Source organism: Sinohyriopsis cumingii, chromosome 11 (assembly GCF_028554795.1).
Source record: "Sinohyriopsis cumingii isolate HCF-2022 chromosome 11, ASM2855479v2, whole genome shotgun sequence".
Taxonomy (NCBI): domain Eukaryota; kingdom Metazoa; phylum Mollusca; class Bivalvia; order Unionida; family Unionidae; genus Sinohyriopsis; species Sinohyriopsis cumingii.
In genome coordinates, this window is record NC_142971.1 from 29,226,888 (window position 1) to 29,250,002 (window position 23,115).

At 38.7% G+C, this 23,115-nt stretch overlaps 1 protein-coding gene across 1 annotated transcript in view; it reads right to left on the reverse strand.

Moving 5' to 3' along the window:
• LOC149787829 (RNA polymerase-associated protein CTR9 homolog) overlaps positions 1-23,115 on the reverse strand; it is a 197,953-nt gene that overhangs the window by 152,217 nt on the left and 22,621 nt on the right. Inside the window, exons 6-7 of the mRNA XM_089974051.1 lie at positions 10,452-10,647; positions 9,517-9,624 (exon numbers count right to left, since the gene is read on the reverse strand). Of these exons, the coding sequence (XP_089830177.1) occupies positions 9,517-9,624; positions 10,452-10,647 (304 nt within the window). The remainder of the gene's footprint in view (positions 1-9,516; positions 9,625-10,451; positions 10,648-23,115) is intronic.

Genomic DNA, 23,115 nt, shown 5'->3' on the forward strand with positions numbered 1-23,115 from the left:
TCCCAGTGGATGGAGAGTTGTATAGACCTCACTATCTCTTCTAGGGGTCTAAGGTTGACATGCCCTGGGTGGAAGTGGGAGACAAGCACCCCAATCCTCCAGAAATGCCCTATATGACTTGCGTCTCTGACTGCCTCTGTCAACTAAAATCCAGCTCCTGGCCTTCGCGAGTGGCTTAGATTTCATGTCCGGCAGACCACGTTTTCCACTAACAGGAGAAGGGGTGAAGGCGGGCCACTGGCACCTTAAAAGCAGTTGCTTCGGGTAGATGGAACTCGTAAACCTTGGATGGTAGCTCATCTAGGAGAAGGAAAACTCCAATTCCAAACCTCTACTGCCTTGTGGCTATACCCACTCATGGGAAAGGCTAAGGAAGTAAACCCCGACAGAAAATCAGGAGACAGAGTCCCTAACACGGTCTGACATTGACTTCAATGTCATTTCGGCAACTCCTGTGACGCTGTTGGTGCCAAGCTGTATCGGCATTCATTGTTCCCTTGGGCCCACCAGCTGCGTGGAGAGGGGGGATCTGCTGCATGGACAACAGCTGATTTTCCATACTACCCTGTCCAGGCTTCACAGGTCCAATGGAAAGGTCACTCCAGCATCGTCGTACGGTGTCGGCACAATACGAGAAGTAGCAGTTTACCGGTTCTAAGTCAAAGCTAGATTGGTGTAGAGCTTGGCGCCAGGGGTTACTTCTGACGGTGGGGGAGATCACCAGGTTTCACTGGACAGCTACTGCTCACCTCAAGCTGGGCAGCCCCCAGTCAGTAATGTGCTGCCCACCATGGCCTGCCTGCTTCACTGGGTGTGTGGAGCTTAGAGAACCATCTCGACAAGTGGGCCACAAAACTCTGCACCAGGAAAGACTAAAAGAAGAAATAAGAAGACTCCAACTCTTTGTTTTGCAACCTGGAACATCAGGACCATGTGTCCTGGATTGACTGCTGGCCTACAGCAGATTAACGATGCATGGAAGACTGCCGTCATTGACAGAGAACTCTCCCGACTGAACAATGACATTGCCTGCCTCCAGGAGACCCGACTGGCTGACAGCGGCACCATCAGGGAAGCCAATTACACATTCTTTTGGCAGGGGAAGCCCTCGGATGAACCTAAGCAGCATGGTGTAGGCTTTGCCATAAAGAACACACTAATCGCCTTCACTGAACCTCCGTCATCAGGTACTGAGAGAATCCTTGCCCTCCAGCTGTCAACATCCTTAGGCCCGGTCAACATCTTCAGCGTGTATGCCTCAACCCTCTGCTCCACCCACGAGGAGAAAGACAAGTTTTATGAGGCTCTGTATCAGGCAATATCCAGTATCCCCAATAATGAAGACCTTTACTTACTAGGAGACTTCAATGCTAGAGTGGGAGCTGACCATGAGGCCTGGTCCACCTGTCTCGGCTTTTACGGAAGAGGCAAGATCAACGAGAATGGTAAACGACTGCTGGAGATGTGCTGCTCCCACAGCCTATGTGTGACCAACACTTTCTTCAAATGCAAGGAGATTGACCAGGTGTCATTGAGACACCCATGTTCACGTCACTGGCACCAGCTAGACCTTATCATCACCAGGCGTGCAGAACTGGCCAGTGTCCTCCTCACCCGCAGCTACCACAGTGCCGACTGCGACACGGACCATTCCCTCGTGGCCAGCAAGGTGTGAATATTACCCAAGAAGCTGCACCACACCAAGAAGAAGGGTCACCCACACATCAACACCTGCTGTGCAAGCAACCCTGAGAAAATACAGCAGTTCATCAGCAAACTGCAGGAAGCCCTCACCAGAGTGACACCTGATGACACCATTGACTCAAAGTGGTCCCATATCCGTGACTCTGTGTACAATTCAGCCCTTACAGCTTACGGGAAGAGGGAGCGAAAGAATGTCGACTGGTATGAGGCATGCTGGGAGGAGATGGAGCCCGTGACTGAGGCAAAGAGGAAAGCCCTCCTGGCATACAAGGCTACACCTAGCCCCAGAACACTACAAGCCCTCAGGACTGCAAGGAACAACGCCCAGAAGACTGCCCGCCGCTGTGCCAACACCTACTGGCTGAACCTTTGCAACAGTATGCAAACAGCTGCCAACACTGGGGATGCAAGAGGCATGTACGAGGATATAAAGAAGGCAACAGGCCCCCCCCCCCAGCTACAAGACCACCCCCCTCAAGTCCAAGACAGGCGAAGTCATCACAGACCAGGGGAAACAACTGCAGCGATGGGTTGAGCACTATCTTGAGCTATATACAACCCAAAACAATGTCACTGACACTGCCCTGGATGCCATTCCAGACCTACCTGTCATGGAGGAGCTAGATACACAGCCCACCCTGGAAGAGCTCAGAAAAGCCATCAATTGCCTTGCCTGTGGGAAGGCTCCTGGAAGCAATGGCACTCCCCCTGAAGTCCTCAAAAGCGGAAAACCAGCACTGCTCCAGCCCCTACACATACTCCTCTGCCTCTGCTGGGAACAGGGATACATCCGACAGGACATGCATGACGCCAACATCATCACTTTGTAAAAAAACAAAGGAGACCGTAGTGACTGCAACAACTACTGGGGCATCTCCCTCCTCAGCATCATCTGAAAGGCTTTCACCCATGTTGCCTTGGCGCACTTGCAGATCCTAGCCTCCCACGTCTACCCAGAGTCCCAGTGTGGATTTTGAGCCAGCAGGTCAACTGTAGACATGATCTTCTCACTACGTCAGCTGCAGGAGAAATGTCGCGAGCAGCAGATGCCCCTCTACATTGCCTTCATAGACCTGATGAAGGCATTTGACCTGGTTAGTCAGAGTGGACTCTTCAGATCCTACAGAAGATCGGCTGCCCCCCGCGTCTGCTTGCTGTCCTCATGTTGTTCCACGAGAACATGCACAGCACAGTGTGCTTCAATGGCGCAACATCGGAAGCCTTCCCAGTCATCAGCGGAGTCAAACAAGGCTGTGTCCATGCGCTGACGCTCTTTGCCATCTTCTTCTCCATACTTCTCTGGTACGCATTCAAGGACTGCAGCGAGGGAGTGTACATCCATACCAGGGCTGACGGCAAGCTGTTCAACATCGCCCATTTCCGTGCTAAGACTAAAGTCACAGAGGTACTCATCCGTGAATTGCTCTTCGCCGACGATGCAGCCTTGACATCACACATGGAAGATGGACTTCAGCAGCTGGTATGCCACCTCTCCCACGCTTGTAAGGAATTTGGACTGACCATCACTTTGAAGAAAATGAACGTCAAGGCGCAGGATGCAGACTCCCCTCCATCTGTCACCATCGATGGGTACAACTTGGAAGTTGTTGAGAACTTCACATACCTTGGGTCCAACATCTCCTGCTCACTCTCCATTGATTCTGAGGTGAACAGCAGGATTGCCAAGGCAGCAGCAGTGATGGCCAGACTTAACCAGAGGGTCTGGAACAACCCCAACCTCATGGAGAAGACCAAACTGCGTGTCTACCAAGCCTGCATGCTCAGCTCACTTCTCTACAGCAGCGAAACATGGACCACCTTTGCAAGACATGAGAGGAAACTCAACAGCTTCCACCTGAGGTGTCTGCGGCGCATTCTGCACATCCAGTGGCAGGACAAAGTACCCAACACAAAGGTTTTAGAACGCACCAACATGAACAGCATGTTCTTCATTCTGAGTGAGAGGCGCCTTCACTGGCTTGGCCATGTCAAGAGAATGGACCCAGGCCGCATTCCCAAGGACCTGTTATATGGGGAGTTAGCAGAACGTGCACGACCAACTGGATGACCACATCTGCGCTACAAAGATGTTTGCAAGATGGATATGAAGACGGCAAACATCAATGTCAACGACTGGGAGAGCTGTGCAAACAACCGTTCCAGCTGGTGTCTAGCTGTCAGGCAGGGAGTTCAAAATGCAGAGGAAGACAGAAAAATAAAACAAGCTGAAAAGAGAGCTAGAAAGAAGGATAAACAAAAGCTTACTTTGGAGCTACGCTATCGTCTCCCGTAGACAGACGGATGCCAAGATACAAAATACTATCTCTTCTAACTTTGGCAGAAAAATAAATTCAATGAGATGACTTAGGTCAATGATTGGACTAAATTTGCCATTGCCCTTTTTGATAATGATCAGCTCTGAATAGAATCTCAGATCATTGCTTTCATACAATCTCCACCACCTGTTTGTCAATAAGCAACTTAACAGAATCCTAGAGATCGTTGATTTCATACAATCTCCACCACCTGTTTGTCAATGAGCAATTGAACAGAATCCCATAGATCACTGGTTTCATACAATCTCCACCACCCATCTGTTGATGAACAACTGTATCTCCTGCTGAAGAATATGGTCCTTCTCTTGATCTGATGGCAGATACATTAGAAGAGATAACAAACTTGAGGTGGTTAGGTAAACAAAACATGAAATGACTTGGATTACCAATCTGTTTTGCTGAAATAGACTGATCCAATGTGATTGGGACTGTACAAGTCTGACACCCACCAGTAGGCTGTCTATAATAGTGGGAATGTTAGGTTACTGTTGTAAAGCAAGAGGCTTGGCAAACTTGGTTTCTTACCATCCCTTAAGATTGCCTCAGTTGTTGTCTACTGGCATAAGGTTGAGATCTGAATGACCCTTGGAGCATAAAAGATTCCATTTGCTAGACTTGCCTGTCATGATGCAACTTTATTGATGTGGTGCATAAACACATCATGGCCTATCAAGATTGTCAGAGGAAACCTTAGCCACTCTATAATGAGCTGCTATATTGACGACCAGAGGAATTAAAGTCATCAACTACCAGACATCTTGGTTGGCCAATTTTTCCGCCAGTCAAAAAATCACCAGTGTGGCCAGATCCAGCATCAGTGATGTGGCAACATGGTTTCAAGCCAGCTATGATATGACAAGTTCAGTATGGTAGGCGGTGGAATTTCGCCTGTACCAGTATGTCAAAAACTTCACTAGTATCTGGCTTCCAAAAAAAAAGCATAAGCATTCCCCAGATCACAAATTCTGACAGCCTATTGTTAATCTAATGGAGTTTTGCTGACTGGGAAAGCCAGAAGAGGACTCTTCCTCATCGTCAGTGCCAAACAATGTTTTAAATTTATTGTCATGCAAGGTGGTAGAGGTGGAGGACATTTCAAAGCAGGCAACAGCTGATACATCTCAATGGCAGCTTTAAAACTAAGCTCAAACATGATTTTTGGTCTTCCATAAGGAAAGCTGAAAATATTTTAAGAGGGGTTTGGGGGTCTTCCCCTAATGGGATCTTGAGAGGCAGTGCCCCTGATCTGAGGGTCCAGGATGCATTTTACACTCATAAAAAACTGCTCATGGTGCAATTATGATCATAAAATAAAGCAAAATAATCATCTGAAAAACTAAAAAACTTACCAAAAATGTTCAACTTGACTTCAATAATTTCATAACATTTAGTCATACAAATTTGTTCTTCAATACTATTGATGCTGAAGTTATTTCAAGTGCATGTCAGTGTTCACATCGTAATTAAGTCACAATAATTTGTCAATTACAGCAAATATGTTATACTTCTCTCTATTCGCAACAAATCTGTAAAACAAACACCCAAGTACATCAACTATAAACAAATAATCCCATACATTCACTTGTCTTTTTTCTTCAATGGACACAAACTGTTGACATGCCAGTCAAGCTCTTTTTGCGGCTTTGGCAAAGATTTCTTTTTGTCAACACTATTTTGCCTCAATGTGCAATCATTTCTTTTCCTTCTCAATAAGAGCCTTTATCCTTTCAAACTGGTGCTTGTATTGGTGACATGCAGTGTGCATATTCTGACAGAGTGCTACATCTGTTCAACCATGCAAGAAATCTTTCTTCTTATAGTAATTAACTGCACTTTTCTCAGATGCCTTCTGAGCTTCAATTTTTATGTATGCAGCTTCTTTTGTAGGTTCTGTTCCAAACTCTTCCAACTGTGATTACTGTAAGTCAGATCTTTCTTGCAGAGGTCACAAAATGGCAGTCCTCTAGCAATCAGTTTTCTTATAAACTGACCAACTAAATTTCCATTGACTTTTCTCTCCAGCCATTCCCATTTCCATACGTTTTTTTAAACCTTGATCTAAACTTTTTGTGTCATGGTCTCTCTCAACAACTCGGAATGCCATGTTTTGCAAGAATGCTTCTTCTTTTCATTACCATGAGTTTCCATTACACGAAGATTCATTGGATGAATTTAAACTTTTGACCAATCAGAATACTCTTTATGAGAGTTGAGTGTTAACAAATATATGGAACGAATAATTTACAAGGGTTGTTGTAGAATGGGACCGGAAAGACCATTTTTAAAAACCTGGATCGGAGATGATATAAAAATGGATTATATCAAGAAAAATTTGGTTCAAGTCAAGAGAAAAGCAGAATTCTACTTTAAAACAGAGAAAAATCATGTCTCTCCAGGGTCAGATTGGAGTAGGGCTGTTGCTTAGAGGTATCTTCGCACTCAGTGTGTGAATAATCTTGGTCCTCAACTGATTCCATCAGGGATAAACCATATCCTGAGGTGTAAAGATGATGCAATGCCATCAGCCCTAAAAAAACCATTGCTAACAACCTGTGTGTAAGCAGTGAAAATAGGGAAAGCCAGCACTGCCAGGCAATTTTGTCGCACCTGGGAAGGCAGCTGGTTAGCCAGGAGAGTTGTCTGGCATGTGGAACCTGGTCTGGTTGGCCTCAGTACCAATTGTGCCAGAAGCATGAATGGATCTTCTACTACCATTCCCATCCTTATATTCATCATGTGGTACCCCCCAAAAAATGATATTTTAATGAATCGCAAAGCCACATATTAAAATAAATAGTTTTTGGTACCACAAGACGAAATATATCCAATATTGATGAAAGAGAAGAAAATTTTCTTTATTATATACACAACTTGCTCTAGGATGGAAACTGTACAAGATTAAACTCACTTTCATAGCCTGTTCATATCAATATGTGACTTTAGAAAGTGGTAGGATTAGGTTGACCTAAACTATCGCAGTAAATTAAATTTGTGTAATTTTGTAAACTATCTGACCCTGTCTGTAAACAATGCAAACCAATGCAGCAATGCATCACAGCTGGTTTACTGTTGTTGTCAAGGAAGTATGGGGAAATAATTTCAGAGATACACAGATGGCATCTGGTCAAATTTCTTTAACAAAGATTAATTACCATATTTCAAATGTTAAACAGTTTCTATTCATTTGTCCTAGCTAAAAAAGAACTCATTTTTGTTGCTGCGGTACAACTTTTACAGTCACACACAATCAAGCACCACATGACATAAAGGGAAATCTTATACTTTCACATGTGAAAATATAAAAATATATTTTTCACATGTTAAAATATAGGAATGAAAAAAATATTAACGTTATTTTGCCAATAAGTATCTATATTTCACAAGTGAATGTGTGCATGTGTGTGTCTCTCTAAATAGTTTGATCTATCCCCAAGTTCCTTTTAATCTAGTCCATGTTGGGCTAAAGGGATAGCCTGTATGGCTCCCACTGGACTGCCTAAAATTGAGGGAACAAACCCCCCTTATATACAACTTGTCTCTGTCAGGAAAAGATAGGAAAAATTTGGCCTGAAGACTGGAACTGTATTGCAGTCTCCTGCACCAGCCAATGCATATGTTGCTAAAAGGCTGGCATATTCAACTGTGACTGCAGTTAATCTGCATTTATCTCCCCCAAATCTGCTGATGTCATAGTGGTGTAATGCATTGTCCATCATATTTTACAGCCAGGGGGTGGGGGTGGGGTGCCCTGGTAGCATTCTCAAAAGCCTCACAACTGATTCCGTATTCAGATGAATACTTTGTACATCTATACAGGCCTAACATAATTTTCCCCCTTTTCTCTTTGTCTTTTGCTGAGTTTTGCAGCATGGACCAAAAATTGCACAAGAAAAGGTACATTAGGTACATTTAAGGCAGAACTCATGTGTCTCTTCAACTGCTTTGTATTTCTTGCATTTACTACATTCAGAAGACAAGTTTCTGAAATGATAAAATAACAGAAACAGATAAACTAACACATCAGTTTGTTAATAATTCACTGAGTGTACAAACCCAACATGCATCAATGACATCATGTTGTACAATGCAGTCTAAAATAGCCAAGTCTAATAAAGTAATACATTAAAAAAAATATATACCAAAAACTAATGTATACAACCTGTTTATCAATCAATATTAATCCCAATAAATCCAAATTGTTTAATGGTTGGCTGGAATTTCACACAAAGTTAGCTAGTCCTTTTCATCCCATCTGTGAAATAAGGCTGCAACTATCTTTTGAAATCTAGGTCGGTCTTGAGCATTGGCTTGTGCATCACCCCAGGAAAGTCTTCCAGCTCTTCCAGCTCAGTCATCACTGTCCTTCACCAAATTATCTTTGGATGTCCACATTTACATTTGCCAGATAGTGTCCATCTGAGGGCTACTTTTGGTAACCATTTATGAGCCATTTAATCCTGTGCATCTTGATCTCCTTGGAAACGTTGTTAGATCCCATCTTTTCATATAGGTTCACATTGGAGACCTTGTTTGGCCAATAGAGATTTGTTCTGTGTGCAGATTTTACACACAAAGACTTGGACTTGATGGGAGGCTTATTCCATATGATGTTCTCTAGAGAAGCAAGGTTTAAAAACTGGAGTCACCTAATGGTGGCAAGACAAGATGGGGTAATGGGCATGATGTATTTGCCTTTGTCTAGATGAAGAGACAACAAAAAAAAATCTGCCATTATGTAGGGCTGGATTGTGGAGGTTACAGACTTATATCGTAATGTTAATTGGATTGGGGACTGTATTCAATGGAGAAATACCCATACTTTACACTGTTTCATCCTTCTCTATACCATGCCCACTCTTTGATCATGACCAAATGGTCATAAGCCCAGATCAGTTACATATAACATGTGCCTCCTTCTACAAATGTGTGTGCTCAGTTTTGAAAAGTGTTTTAAAAAATAGCGTCACTGTAAATGAATTTGTGTATATTGACCTTTGATTCTAGAAGGGTAAAATGTCATGTACCTTTAACAAATAGTTACATGGGCAGCCTATGCAGCAAATTTTGCAAATTTCAATGCAGCGGTTATGGGGAAGTGGTTACAAACAGATGAATCAATCAACATAGACAACGGTTATCACAGTATTCTCCCAAATAAATAAAACATACTAAAAATTTACATAGAACCATCAAAATGAAAGTCAAAGCCTGTACTTGCAGCAGGAAATGCTGTCTTTCAACGAGTTATCCTCATTACTAAAACCAAAGCCATGACTAGGAAGACTGAAAAAGTACATGTAATTAGTTTCGCATTTATTTACCTTTTCAATTTCATACCATTGCAGTACATTTCACCTTGGACTTTTAAAAACTTTACATTGTTTTTTTAAAAAATCATATTGGAAAAAATATTTTTTTAATCCAGCAAAGGAAAAAAAGACAGAAGGAAAAAAGAAAAATGAAAGAAAAGACTCACTTGAACATGGAAGGCTCTGGCAAGCTGGTAACAGCTTTCCGCCCTCATGGCTTCATTCTCTGTGTTATGAAATGCATGCAAGGCCAGGTGCTGAACCTTTTGATAATCCTGAAGAAAAAAGTTTACTTTAGAAAAAAGTTTAACTTGAGTGGAAAATTAACTCTGCATTTCCAATTACCAATAAAAACATCATAACTGTAAAATAATAATTTGTACCATTGTATGTTTTCAGATATAAAACTTGAAAGATGAACAAAATAGAGTCAATTACACATTTCATTGTTGCTAAGAGGATACTACAACATTTTCACTCATGGTATCTAACACTGCAAGACTGCAAGATAACTGTTACAAAACACTGTTACCATATAAAAGTTTTAGTTGGAAAAAATCCATCAAACCTGACCCAACTTTACTTACTGTATTCTGGAAATACCAATTTTTCCACTACCCATCCACTACCTTGAAATCCATCCCAGAAAGACAATAGAAAAACTCTGGAATGGACTAGCATTAGTTATGACGGTCATTTACTTGCCTATAAAGGAAGATGGACAGTAGTTGTCTTCCTCTACAGTTGTCAGTAACTTCTTCCATTTTTGTGACGAAGATTATGATTATTATGAAAACTTCACTTCTTGTGCCTTTTCTGCCATAGCTCGCTCCAAAGAAGTATACTCCACCCATTTTTCTACCTTTCTCTTGCTCCACTTTCATTTCTAACAAATCTTCAGTTAGAGAAATCTTATTTGCTTGCATAGTGGTCATGAATACTTAAAAGCTAATTCAGTGCCTGGCCTGTTTTTTTCTAGCCCTGACAATAATTAGTTTTTATTTATATTTTGTACCTCAACAGTTCCGGAGTTAGCACTTATTTTTAAACTGAACTTACATATACTTTACACAAGTTGCCTTTAAATCCTTAAACTACCTACCTTTTTGTAGAAGAAATGATTAGCCAAATGGTTGAGAACCATGGGGTTGCCAGAGTCAATAGTGTAGGCTTTGGACAGGAGCTGCACTCCATTCTTAATTGAATCCTGAGTTTTAGTGTTCAGTTCAAGAATGGCAAGGCCTACTAAGGCCCCCACACACTGAGAGTCTAGTTGTAAGGCCCGCTCAAATGCCATCCTGAAATAATGAACTAATATTTAAAAATATGACTTACTTGTGTGAGATATATTATTAAAAAAATACCAAGTATAAGCATTGCAAGACACAAATATGCAAACTGTGAGAAATGTATTAGGCTGGTACTCTGGTCTTACCATGGGAGAAATAAGGTACTCAAGGCTGTTGACTATTCTATTGGTCTTATCATGAAAGAAATATCATGAAAAGAATTACAGGTAAAACTCGTTAAAATGTGATGCTCGGGGTTCAAAGAATAAAGTCGTGATATAAGCAGGATCACGTTAACAAATGTTTCGAAAACTTCCACGTATAAAATTTGCATTGAAATTTCAATGTCATCAGTTTTAACTAACCTCTTGATCATATATCATTTGTTTTGTCACCTGGTTTCATCAGGCATCAAATATACTTCAGTTTTAAACTGTATACATGCCAATATGGCAAAATGGTGCATGGTGAAGTTAAGGCAACATTAAATGCAGTACTGGGATTAAAAATATACTAGGGAATTGAATAATCACTTTTCTGAGAGCATGTATTATGGATGTTTAAAAAGATAGACCACCCTAAATTCAAAAATGGGAGCCATACTGCCACCACACTATAAGCAGAATCGCATTATAACGAACTGCTTTATAACGGTTTTACCTGTACTGTACTCAGAACCATTCAGCTGGTTTGCTGGTCTTTTCATGGGAGAAAACTGTACTCGGGGTTGGCAACCCACTTTAATCACAGTAGAAATAATGTATTCAAGACTATAAGGCTGGCTCCCTGGTATTATCTTCGGAGAAATAATACACTCAAGAATGTAAGGTTCAATCCCTGGTCTTGAGAGAAATAATGTACTCAAGGCTGTAAGGCTGGCTCCCTCATCTTATCTTGGGAGAAATAATGTCTTCTTGGGCTGAAAGTCTGGCTCCCTGGTCATATCTTGGATGAAATAATGTAGTCAAGGCTGAAAGGTCTTACCCTGGGAGAAATAATGTACTCTAGGCTGTAAGGCTGGCTCCCTGGTCAAACCTTGGGAGATATAATGTGCTCAAGGTGGAAAGGCTGGCTCCCTGGTCTTATCTTGGGAGAAATAATGCACTCAAGGTTGGCTCCCTAATCTTATCTTGGGAAAAATAATGTACTCAGGGCTGAAAGGCTGGCTCACTGGTCTGATCTTGGGAAAAATAATGTACTCAGGGCTTAAAGGCTGGCTCACTGGTCTGATCTTGGGATAAATAATGTCCTCAGAGCTGTTAGGCTGGCCCCTTAATCTTATGAAAAAATACTGTATCAAGAACCATTCAGCTGGCTTCCTGGTCTTATCTTGAGAGAAATAATATACTCAGACTTTCCCTGCAACACTTGTGATCTAAAGAAGGCATTTTAAAATTGAAGAGACACCATAAATGCAATTTTTAGAATCTTGCAAAATTTCTACTGGAACTCAGAGTAATCAGAGCACCAGGGTTGTTCACACTTTCAGAACACAGGGGCTATTGTAAAATTTTTGTGATGACAGCACAAGAGCAAAAATCAATACCATGTTGAATTTGTCAAATGAAATGTGTTGACCTTATTCCAATTTTCGTTATGTTCAACAAATAGGAGCCAATTCTTTTAGTATTTTCATGAGGAAAACATGGGAGCCTTATCCCATGTTATAAGAGGTTTTATGAGTTATCCAGACAAATTATCAACAGAGAGGTGTATGATGCAACAAAACACATTATTTAGAAAAGATTGTAAAAACAGGGTAATAAATGAAAATTCAACAATACAAAAACTATTTTATTTTCACTCTTTGTTTACAGCATGTTTTCTCATCTCTAGAGGAATGTACAGAAATTAATTAACTGAGTTTGTGCTCTTCTAAAATTGATAGTACACATCTTCCTCGATAACTCGCGTACAATGGGGTCCACAAATATAGACCACACTATAAGCAAGGCGCGAGTTACCGAGGGACCTCCAAAAATTGATAAAAAGATCGCTTTGACATCAAGAAAACCGTTGATTGAGGGGGGAGTGGCATTAGGGAACTGGGCTGTTCATTGACATTTTACAATCACATGGATGATAATTTTTAATAATGCACTTTTTCTAATGAAGTTGTTCGTTATTCTGTTTAAATAACATTCATTTTCAAAATGTTCAACGTACGAATGATCGTTCCAACTGGTTTCAACAACCATCATGTGTACACAAAAAACAAAATCTGTGTATTATTACATCACTGCTTTTTCTTTTCTTGGTGAGTCTGGCTCCCGTAGTGGTGTTTAATATTATCTTGCCAAATCAGGAGTGCACAGAGCAGAGAACTAGACTAACTGTTGATACACCACCAAACAAGATTCCTTTTCTTATAAAGCATGCGACATTTATTTCGTGAGACAATTGTCTACATTGAAACCCAATTTTTGTATTGCTCAATTAGTACAATAATGATAGGAATTAATTAATTGGAATTAATAAAGAAACTTCATATCATCCTTGAGGATATCTTTAAGTGCCATTTCAAGAATTCTCTGAAACTTGCTTGTCCACAATGGTCCGTATCTGTAAAACCAAGGTCTTTATTTTACTAAGTATTCATTTCGCATGGCTGCCTTGTTTTCTTTGATCACAGTTATGAAAGAGTTAGTTAATTTACACAATAACATTTATAAGTGTTCGACTGATCAAATCAAGTGACTTCATCCGACATATGACCGGGGCCACTAGATTTTGAGTTTGTGGGATTTTCGTGCCTTTTAACTTTTCTTTTATTCCACCTATTTTATTTGATTCAAAAGACATAATTAATGTGATAATATACAAAGGAGGATAGCTTTTAATTCAATGCAACAATACAACATATACTTAAGCAAGTCAGTTATCAAACACGGTCAGGACTTAATTAGGTTCTCAGAGAAATGCTCGTGGACATAGCTGTTACGGTAGATGACGCATTTTACGTTTAATTACAAGAGAACACATTGCATTTATGACCAATACACTTAAAAGCAACTAAAATATAGAACTAGAATAGAAATTTCAATTTATAAAAAATTTATTTAATTTGTATTTTATTTATTATAGTACTGCCTCCACTCGGCATGAGTGACATTTTCATTGATTGAAATTTCCTTATATATTGTTAATTGCAGTGTACTAGGAATGTCGTTTGGAAAGAAAATGTAAAAAATTGTATGACCTATTTTTAAATTTGATATTTCATAGTGCTGATTAAAATTTCCAGGTCCTATCTACTGTTTTTGACGATAAAACGAGTGATATATCAAAGCTTCCGTTACTAATTTTGATCAAGATTTTCTTCAAGTCCAACAAATAGGGATCAATTTTTGGGGTATTTTCTGGTTTAAAAAAATGGGATCCAAGCCTGAACCCCCGTTATAAGTGGTTTTGCGAGTTATCAAGGGAGTGGTGTATAGTATTTGCCTGTTGTCAGTTACTTGTGACTCTGCCAAACCGATTATAGTACAGTCCTACCCACTTATATTGACATCACTTATGTCGACAAGCCGCCTATTTCAATAAAAAAGCAAAGTCCCGGTCCCTTGGTCTATTATTACTACCAAAATTGTCATGCTTATGTCGACGTCAAGATAAAAAATAAACATACATGTCGACAGAAGCCCTTGGTCCCAGCTTAAACAAATCCTTTTGTTTTCTAATCATTTATGTTGACAAGCTGCCAGTTCCAACCCATACTTTGTTCAACAATTAGTTAATCTTGCCGACAGGCTTTAATTTTCCCGCCTAATCATTTATGTTGGCAAGCGTCCAGTTCCAACCTGTAGTTTATTAAACAATTAGTTGATCTTGCCGCCAGGCTTTAATGTCGAGGTCGGATAAAAAATCAAGCTTTTGTTTGGTCCGATAAAGTTGGCTTCTTGCAGTGACTTAAATAAAAGCAATGAAATCTGATTGATTCATGCATTTTCCAAAGTGACTGGTGATTAAAACAAGTTTATTGTGCTGTGACAGTTTCCTTTTTAACTTTATTTAGCATGTGTCAGTGTATACAATATTATGCCTGCATTAATCATATCAGCCGCATATCTCTTTTTCACTTTAATGTACTTTTCATGATGACTTCCGTAACTAAATACATGTACTGTTTAAACCAACTTGTTGACAGGTTTTCATTTCCCATGAATAGCCCCATCCTCTTGGTAGCCTCAATAAGATGGGAACAGACTGACCAAAATCTAGGCCAATTTAAGTACATGTTCTTGAAGCATGTAAGTATCAACTATGCAACCATGTGCTAATGTCGACATTGAATATCACAGTGAATATTTTTCATATCAGGATGTGACTAATGCAATATTTTATTGTGGATTTTATTACACAAAGGTAACCAAAATGTAATTTGTCAACATACAAGTGTATTTCACACTGGTTTTGTCTTCATGTACTCAAAATTTCCTTTGTTTGTTTTCTCAAAGTGTAAATGCTACTCACTGACAACAGGTCACCCCATACTGACGAATTTAACTTGTATCTTTTTTCAGATCCCCCCAACACTTATCTTGACATCCGCCTACGTCAACAATATTTCCTCGGGCCAGAGGATGTCGACATAAATGGGTACGACTGTATTTACCAGTTTTTAGTTAACTGCTAAATTGATTTGGCCATTTCCATCAACAAATATGTCATTTTTTTCAATGCGTTATCTCTGAAAAAAAAAACAGAAAAAATCCAACCATATCTCTTTTTTAATGATGATGCTTCCTCTGAATTTTTCTTGATTTGTTAAACTGTGTTAACTCAAATGAAGGATAACGTGTGTGTAAACCCAAACGAAGGTTAAAGTGTAAATGCAACAGAAGACTGATGTGTTTAAACCCAAAGTGAGGGTGACATGTGCAAGTCCAATGGAAAGCTAACATATGTAAACCCAAAGTAAGGGTGACATGTGTAAGTCCAATAGAAGGCTAACTATTGTAAACCCAAAGTAAAGGTGAAAGGTGACATGTGCAAGTCCAATGGAAGGCTAACTATTGTAAACTCAAAGTAAGGGTGACATGTGCAAGTCCAATGGAAGGCTAACATATGTAAACCCAAAGTAAGGGTAACATGTGCAAGTCCAATGGAAGACTAATTTATGTAAACCCAAAGTAAGGGTGAGATGCGCAAGTCCAATGGAAGGCTAACTATTGTAAACCCAAAGTAAGGGTGACATGTGCAAGTCCAATGGAAGGCAAACATACGTAAACCCATAGTAAGGGTGACATGTGCAAGTCCAATGGAAGGCAAACATATGTAAACCCATAGTAAGGTTGAGATGTGCAAGTCCAATGGAAGGCTAACTTATGTAAACCCATAGTAAGGGTGACATGTTTAAGTCCAATGGAAGGCAAACATATGTAAACCCAAAGTAAGGGTGACATGTGCAAGTCCAATGGAAGGCAAACATATGTAAACCCAAAGTAAGGGTGAGATGTGCAAGTCCAATGGAAGGCTAACTTATGTAAACCCATAGTAAGGGTGACATGTGCAAGTCCAATGGAAGGCTAACTTATGTAAACCCATAGCAAGGGTGACATGTGCAAGTCCAATGGAAGGCAAACATATGTAAACCCATAGTAAGGGTGACGTGTGCAAGTCCAATGGAAGGCTAACTATTGTAAACCCAAAGTAAGGGTGACATGTGCAAGTCCAATGGAAGGCAAACATACGTAAACCCATAGTAAGGGTGACATGTGCAAGTCCAATGGAAGGCTAACTTATGTAAACCCATAGTAAGGGTGACATGTGCAAGTCCAATGGAAGGCAAACATATGTAAACCCATAGTAAGGGTAAGATGTGCAAGTTCAATGGAAGGCTAACTTATGTAAACCCATAGCAAGGGTGACATGTGCAAGTCCAATGGAAGGCAAACATATGTAAACCCAAAGTAAGGGTGACATGTGCAAGTCCAATGGAAGGCAAACATATGTAAACCCAAAGTAAGGGTGACATGTGCAAGTCCAATGGAAGGCTAACTTATGTAAACCCATAGTAAGGGTGACATGTGCAAGTCCAATGGAAGGCTAACTTATGTAAACCCAAAGTAAGGGTGAGATGTGCAAGTCCAATGGAAGGCTAACTACTGTAAATCCAAAGTAAGGGTGACATGTGCAAGTCCAATGGAAGGCAAACATACGTAAACCCATAGTAAGGGTGACATGTACAAGTCCAATGGAAGGCAAACATATGTAAACCCATAGTAAGGGTGAGATGTGCAAGTCCAATGGAAGGCTAACTTATGTAAACCCATAGTAAGGGTGACATGTGCAAGTCCAATGGAAGGCAAACATATGTAAACCCATAGTAAGGGTGAGATGTGCAAGTCCAATGGAAGGCTAACTTATGTAAACCCATAGTAAGGGTGACATGTTTAAGTCCAATGGAAGGCAAACATATGTAAACCCATAGTAAGGGTGACATGTGCAAGTCCAATGGAAGGCAAACATATGTAAACCCAAAGTAAGGGTGAGATGTGCAAGTCCAATGGAAGGCTAACTATTGTAAACCCAAAGTAAGGGTGACATGTGCAAGTCCAATGGAAGGCAAACATATGTAAACCCATAGTAAGGGTGAGATGTGCAAGTCCAATGGAAGGCTAACTTATGTAAACCCAAAGTAAGGGTGACATGCTGCTGATGCAATCACTACAACATGTAATGTGACAGGTAGTGTCTATTTTTGTTCTTATGTACTAATCATGCACAGACTGACAATAAAACCAAAACCAAATTTAATAATACTTCACAAATGCAATGACAAAAAAAACGCTGACCAGGTACACTTTCTTTTCAAACTACTGACAGGCAAAATAAAATGCTTGCTATTTATAACACTCTATTCACCTGAGCATGTTAGTGTTGCATCCAAAACTTTTGCAAAAGTGAGGTAGCTGTCCATCCCTATTCCAAATATGGGCATATCAGTAAGCATTAAAGTGATAAACTGGCCTAAATTCAAACTTGAAAATGTATTGTTTATGCATCAAAAGCCATTTTAAATTCTTACCATTAACTTAACCTTAAGAAAGAAGTCAATAATCTGTCTTAATGCCAATTCATGTACAGTAAAACCCATCTTGAACAATGTTTTCATTAAAACACTGTTGAGTGACCACCTGCAGAATGTGCTCAGCAACCATGCAAAATATGTTTCAACACTGCTGTGAATGACAGTATTGCAAAAGCAGATATAAACACTAATGACCTTGATTTAATCCTTTGTGAACATTATTGCTTTGGGGAGTCTGCAGGACGTGTAGATTGTCTTAAATAAAACTGCTATAAATGAGTGTACCACAAAAACAGAGATATATACACTCTTATGAATGACTGTATCACAAAAACAGAGGCAGACACTGCTATGAATAATTGTATAAAAAAAAACACATTAAAACTGCTATGGATGATTATCTCAAAGCCAGAAACAAAACTGCTGACTTTTATTTAAATGTCTGTAACCATGACCGTTTAAAAAGTAAAGACCCATGGGATACTAATTGTGGTTACCTTGTGAATTCACTAGTATTTATGAGATTTTTTTTTCTTTTTCTTGTGAATTCACTAATATCCATGTGATATTAATTTGGGTTACTGTGTAAATTCACTAGTATTCATGGAATACATGGATTAGGGTTACCATGTGAAATCACTGGTATTCATAGGATACTAATTTGGGTTACCTTGTGAAATCACTAGTATTCATGGGATACTAATTTGGGTTACCTTGTGAAATCACTAGTATTCATGAGATCCTAATTTCTATTACCTTGTGAATTCACTAGTATTCATAGGATCCTAATTTGGGTTACCTTGTGAATTCACTATTATGCATGGGATCCTAATTTGGGTTACCTTGTGAATTCACTAGTATTCATGGGATACTAATTTGGTTTACCTTGTGAATTCACAAGTATTCATGGGATACTAATTAGGGTTACCTTGTGAATTCACCAGTATTCATAGGATCCTAATTTGGGTTGCCTTGTGAATTCACTATTATTCATGGGATCCTAATTTGGGTTACCTTGTGAATTCACTAGTATTCATGGGATACTAATTTGGGTTGCCTTGTGAATTCACTATTATTCATGGGATCCTAATTTGTGTTACCTTGTGAATTCACTAGTATTCATGGGATACTAAGTTGGTTTACCTTGTGAATTCACAAGTATTCATGGGATACTAATTAGGGTTACCTTGTGAATTCACTAGTATTCATAGGATCCTAATTTGGGTTACCTTGTGAATTCACTATTATTCATGGGATCCTAATTTGGGTTACCTTGTGAATTCACTAGTATTCACGGGATACTAATTTGGTTTACCTTGTGAATTCACAAGTATTCACAGAATCCTAATTTGTGTTACCTTGTGAATTCACTAGTATTCATGAGATCCTAATTTCTATTACCTTGTGAATTCACTAGTATTCATGGGATACTAATTTGGTTTACCTTGTGAATTCACAAGTATTCATGGGATACTAATTAGGGTTACCTTGTGAATTCACCAGTATTCATAGGATCCTAATTTGGGTTGCCTTGTGAATTCACTATTATTCATGGGATCCTAATTTGGGTTACCTTGTGAATTCACTAGTATTCATGGGATACTAATTTGGGTTGCCTTGTGAATTCACTATTATTCATGGGATCCTAATTTGTGTTACCTTGTGAATTCACTAGTATTCATGGAATACTAAGTTGGTTTACCTTGTGAATTCACAAGTATTCATGGGATACTAATTAGGGTTACCTTGTGAATTCACTAGTATTCATAGGATCCTAATTTGGGTTACCTTGTGAATTCACTATTATTCATGGGATCCTAATTTGGGTTACCTTGTGAATTCACTAGTATTCACGGGATACTAATTTGGTTTACCTTGTGAATTCACAAGTATTCATAGAATCCTAATTTGTGTTACCTTGTGAATTCACTAGTATTCATGGGATACTAATTTGGGTTACCTTGTGAATTCACTAGTATTCATGGGATATTAATGTGGGTTACCTTGTGAATTCACTAGTATTCATAGGATACTAATTTCGATTGCATTGTGAATTCACAAGTAATCATGGGAGGCTATTTTATTTTTCTTGTAAATTCATTAGTATTCATGGGATATTAATTTGGGTTACCTTGTGAAATCAGTACTATTCATGGGATACTAATGTGGGTTACCTTGTGAATTCACTAGTATTCATAGGATACTAATTTTGATTACCTTGTGAATTCACAAGTAATCGTGGGATGCTTTTTTATTTTTCTTGTAAATTCATTAGTATTCATGGGATATTAATTTGGGTTACCATGTGAATTCACTAGCATTCATGGGATATATGGATTTCATGGTCACTATAAACTACACATTTAAAGACAAAAAAAGATAATTCAATTCTGGAAATTAGAGGTTCCTTTCCCAATTAACACATTTAAGTAATAAATAAAAATATCATTTTCTCCCAAAACCAACAAAAAATGACAGGCACAAAATTTTTCCACTGATGGCATGAAAAGATTTTGCTGCCAAAATTGAAGATCAAATGACTTTTTCATCAGCCAGTTAAAACAGCAGTGTCAATTTGCCAATGCTGAATCAATTTCACTTATTAATATCATGGAAGAAATCCAATGCATACTGAAAGAATACTGAAAGAAAACCAATACATGTGTATCTTTATAATCTAAATTCATCTCTATTAATTAATACTTTAATACCAAAATGTGCATTTTTTTTAACGGTTCCAAAAATGAAGTTGTTAACAGCAGAGAATCAGTAGACAAGTCTATAAGCAATAGACCAGATGTGACCCAACCATCAACACATGCACACGCACCCACCCAGCTTTTGTAGTCCACACTACCAAGGTGACTAGATGAAATCAATCTGCCATATATGAGTAAATGGTAATATACACCCCCATCCTTATCTTTTTTTCTTCCTGGCGTGCTTACAAAGTAAAATCCCATCAACCAGGAGTTTTGAAATTTATTTTTGTTGGGTTTGGCTGGTAGCTACTTGTTTCCTAAATCAGCTTTAATGAATTGAACACTATTCCAACAAATGAAATGATCATGCTTTGCATTTTATATATGCAGTATCATCCTACTTCCAAGAAACATTGCCACTGTCCACAAACTTCTCAAAATTATAATACATATGGCTTAAGCATTCTTATTCAAGGCAATGATATGTAAAAACTTCTTGTACATATATCTAGCATCTCTCTGATTTATCTATAATGGATTGTTTCATTTCCTGATCCAACCAATGCAAATTATCACAATGGGCTCACCCACTGCAGCTTACAAACACATCTCACTAGCTATTGTCAGCCCATTAAGTAATATGTAAAATAGTGGTTTATACCTGAAATCTTTGCCTTTAACTGCTGCTATTTAAACTGCCCAAGGGATATTCTTACATCAGCTCCAATCATGACTGGTCACCATTTATACATGCTACATGTAACGGGCATATACTGAAAGTGGTGTATTATTTTTTCTATTTTTGAAAATTATTGAAAATTGAGTTTTCTCGAAACAAAACCGTATCAGGGGTTTCAAAATCATATTTTTAGCATGACACACCATGCTTCATTTTGATTCAAATCAGATCTCACGTTCACATAGGACAGTGGTGATCTGATTTAGACTGCGCCATGTTATGACAGGTATGAGAGGTATGTCAACATCTTGAAAATATATTTACATATTTCATCAGCGTGATCAAAGTTTTCTAAGGTAAATTAGATTTTTTTCCTACAAGCACAATGGGCACCACACTTAGAATACAGGATGGGTCTGATATAAAATTAGAGGGACCCCGGATATCGGGCTATTGGATTTTTTTTAGCACTGGTAGGTAACTGATATTGAAGTTCAATTATTTCTCTCAACCATTACAGGATGAAACACAAAATAAAGTCATTTACTTAAATCAGTCAATAAATCTCAACAAAGTCATAATCTGCTTGAGCTACAAACACATGGAACTTCAATCATTAAGTCTTTCTGTTGACATTGATGTGTAATTGCCTTTCATTCCATAATATTAGCATGATTACCATAGTTTTGTAAAATGGGGTGTAAGGCACACCTGCAAACTTTTCAAAAGCCATGTAGGGAGACTAAATAAAAAAAACAGAGAGATTGAGACATAAAATGGGGAGGTTTATTGTGGCATTTTTAAAGTCTTGTTTTCACTAAATACTGATCCATCTTCTGGAAAGAATGCACAATTTCACCCAGGACATGCCCTATTTTCATATTCTGGTCAGCTGTGGCCAAACTGCACAATAGCTAAAGGTTAGTCTTAAATAAACAAACAAGAAAGTCAGTGGGACTAATCAAAAGTTAATCTTATCGACGCATCTTGTGAAAATGACTGGCCCTTGTCAAAACCATGCTCTACACTACTGTGTGTTACGCAAGAATCAGCATTTGATTGGCAAATAAAAGATTACCAATTTTGTTGAATTAAAGGTACCTAAATAGGCAGCCTCCTGGTACCGTACATGTGGCAACTATTTTCCCCTCATTGTATATCCGACCTTATTCTCAAATTGTCAACTTGTAAGGCATTTAGTATTATTTACTGTAAAACATATGCATTCTGAATTACTTTTTTTGAGGACACATATGCTGCATGTTATGTATTTTCATTCCTTCTTTTAATTTAATGATGGTAATTAATGTTTGTATATATGGTATAAAAATGCCAGGTGCTCACTCATGTATGTTTCTTTGTTGGGAATGGAGCTACAGCATTCACGACAATATTCATAGGTGATACAACAGAACATGGCTTCCATGGATTGCATTGCATATGATATGTCTATTTATATAGGACTTTTCTTTTTTAAGAGAAATGAAAACCGAAGACATAAATTAAATGTAGTAAATGGGAGCTCTCTGCCAAAATTGGGAGATATTATGAAATTAGGAGGTAGGTGTGGAGTGATCCAAAAATTCAGGAGGTGTTTTTTCTTTCTCCCAGAATGAGAGCTGACAGGTATGGTGTAAAGGCGCTTACATCAAAGCAATCTATAACCCAGCTTTTACGATATTAGCATAATTTTCAAAGGATTATTTCTGAAACTTCATTATTGTATTTTGGAGATATTAAAGTTTAGTACAGTGGTGCCCAAGATTTGACTCCAAGGGATGTACTTCATTCAGCGCATGTTCAAACTTACAAAGTACATGTGGTGGCACCATTATGTAATGTTCAGTAGCCTAATTGCGAGCACTGAATCAAACTGTATTGTTGTTCATTGTGTTGTCATATTGGAATCAAATTTTTATTTACAATTTCAAGGTAAAATAAAAACGTAATTACTGGTGCACTGATATAAAATATCCAATGCAATAATGCATAAATAAACAATAATTGAGTCAAAAGGGAGAGATAATTTACAGCAACTCGCAATTGCTCAATTCTTGACATCG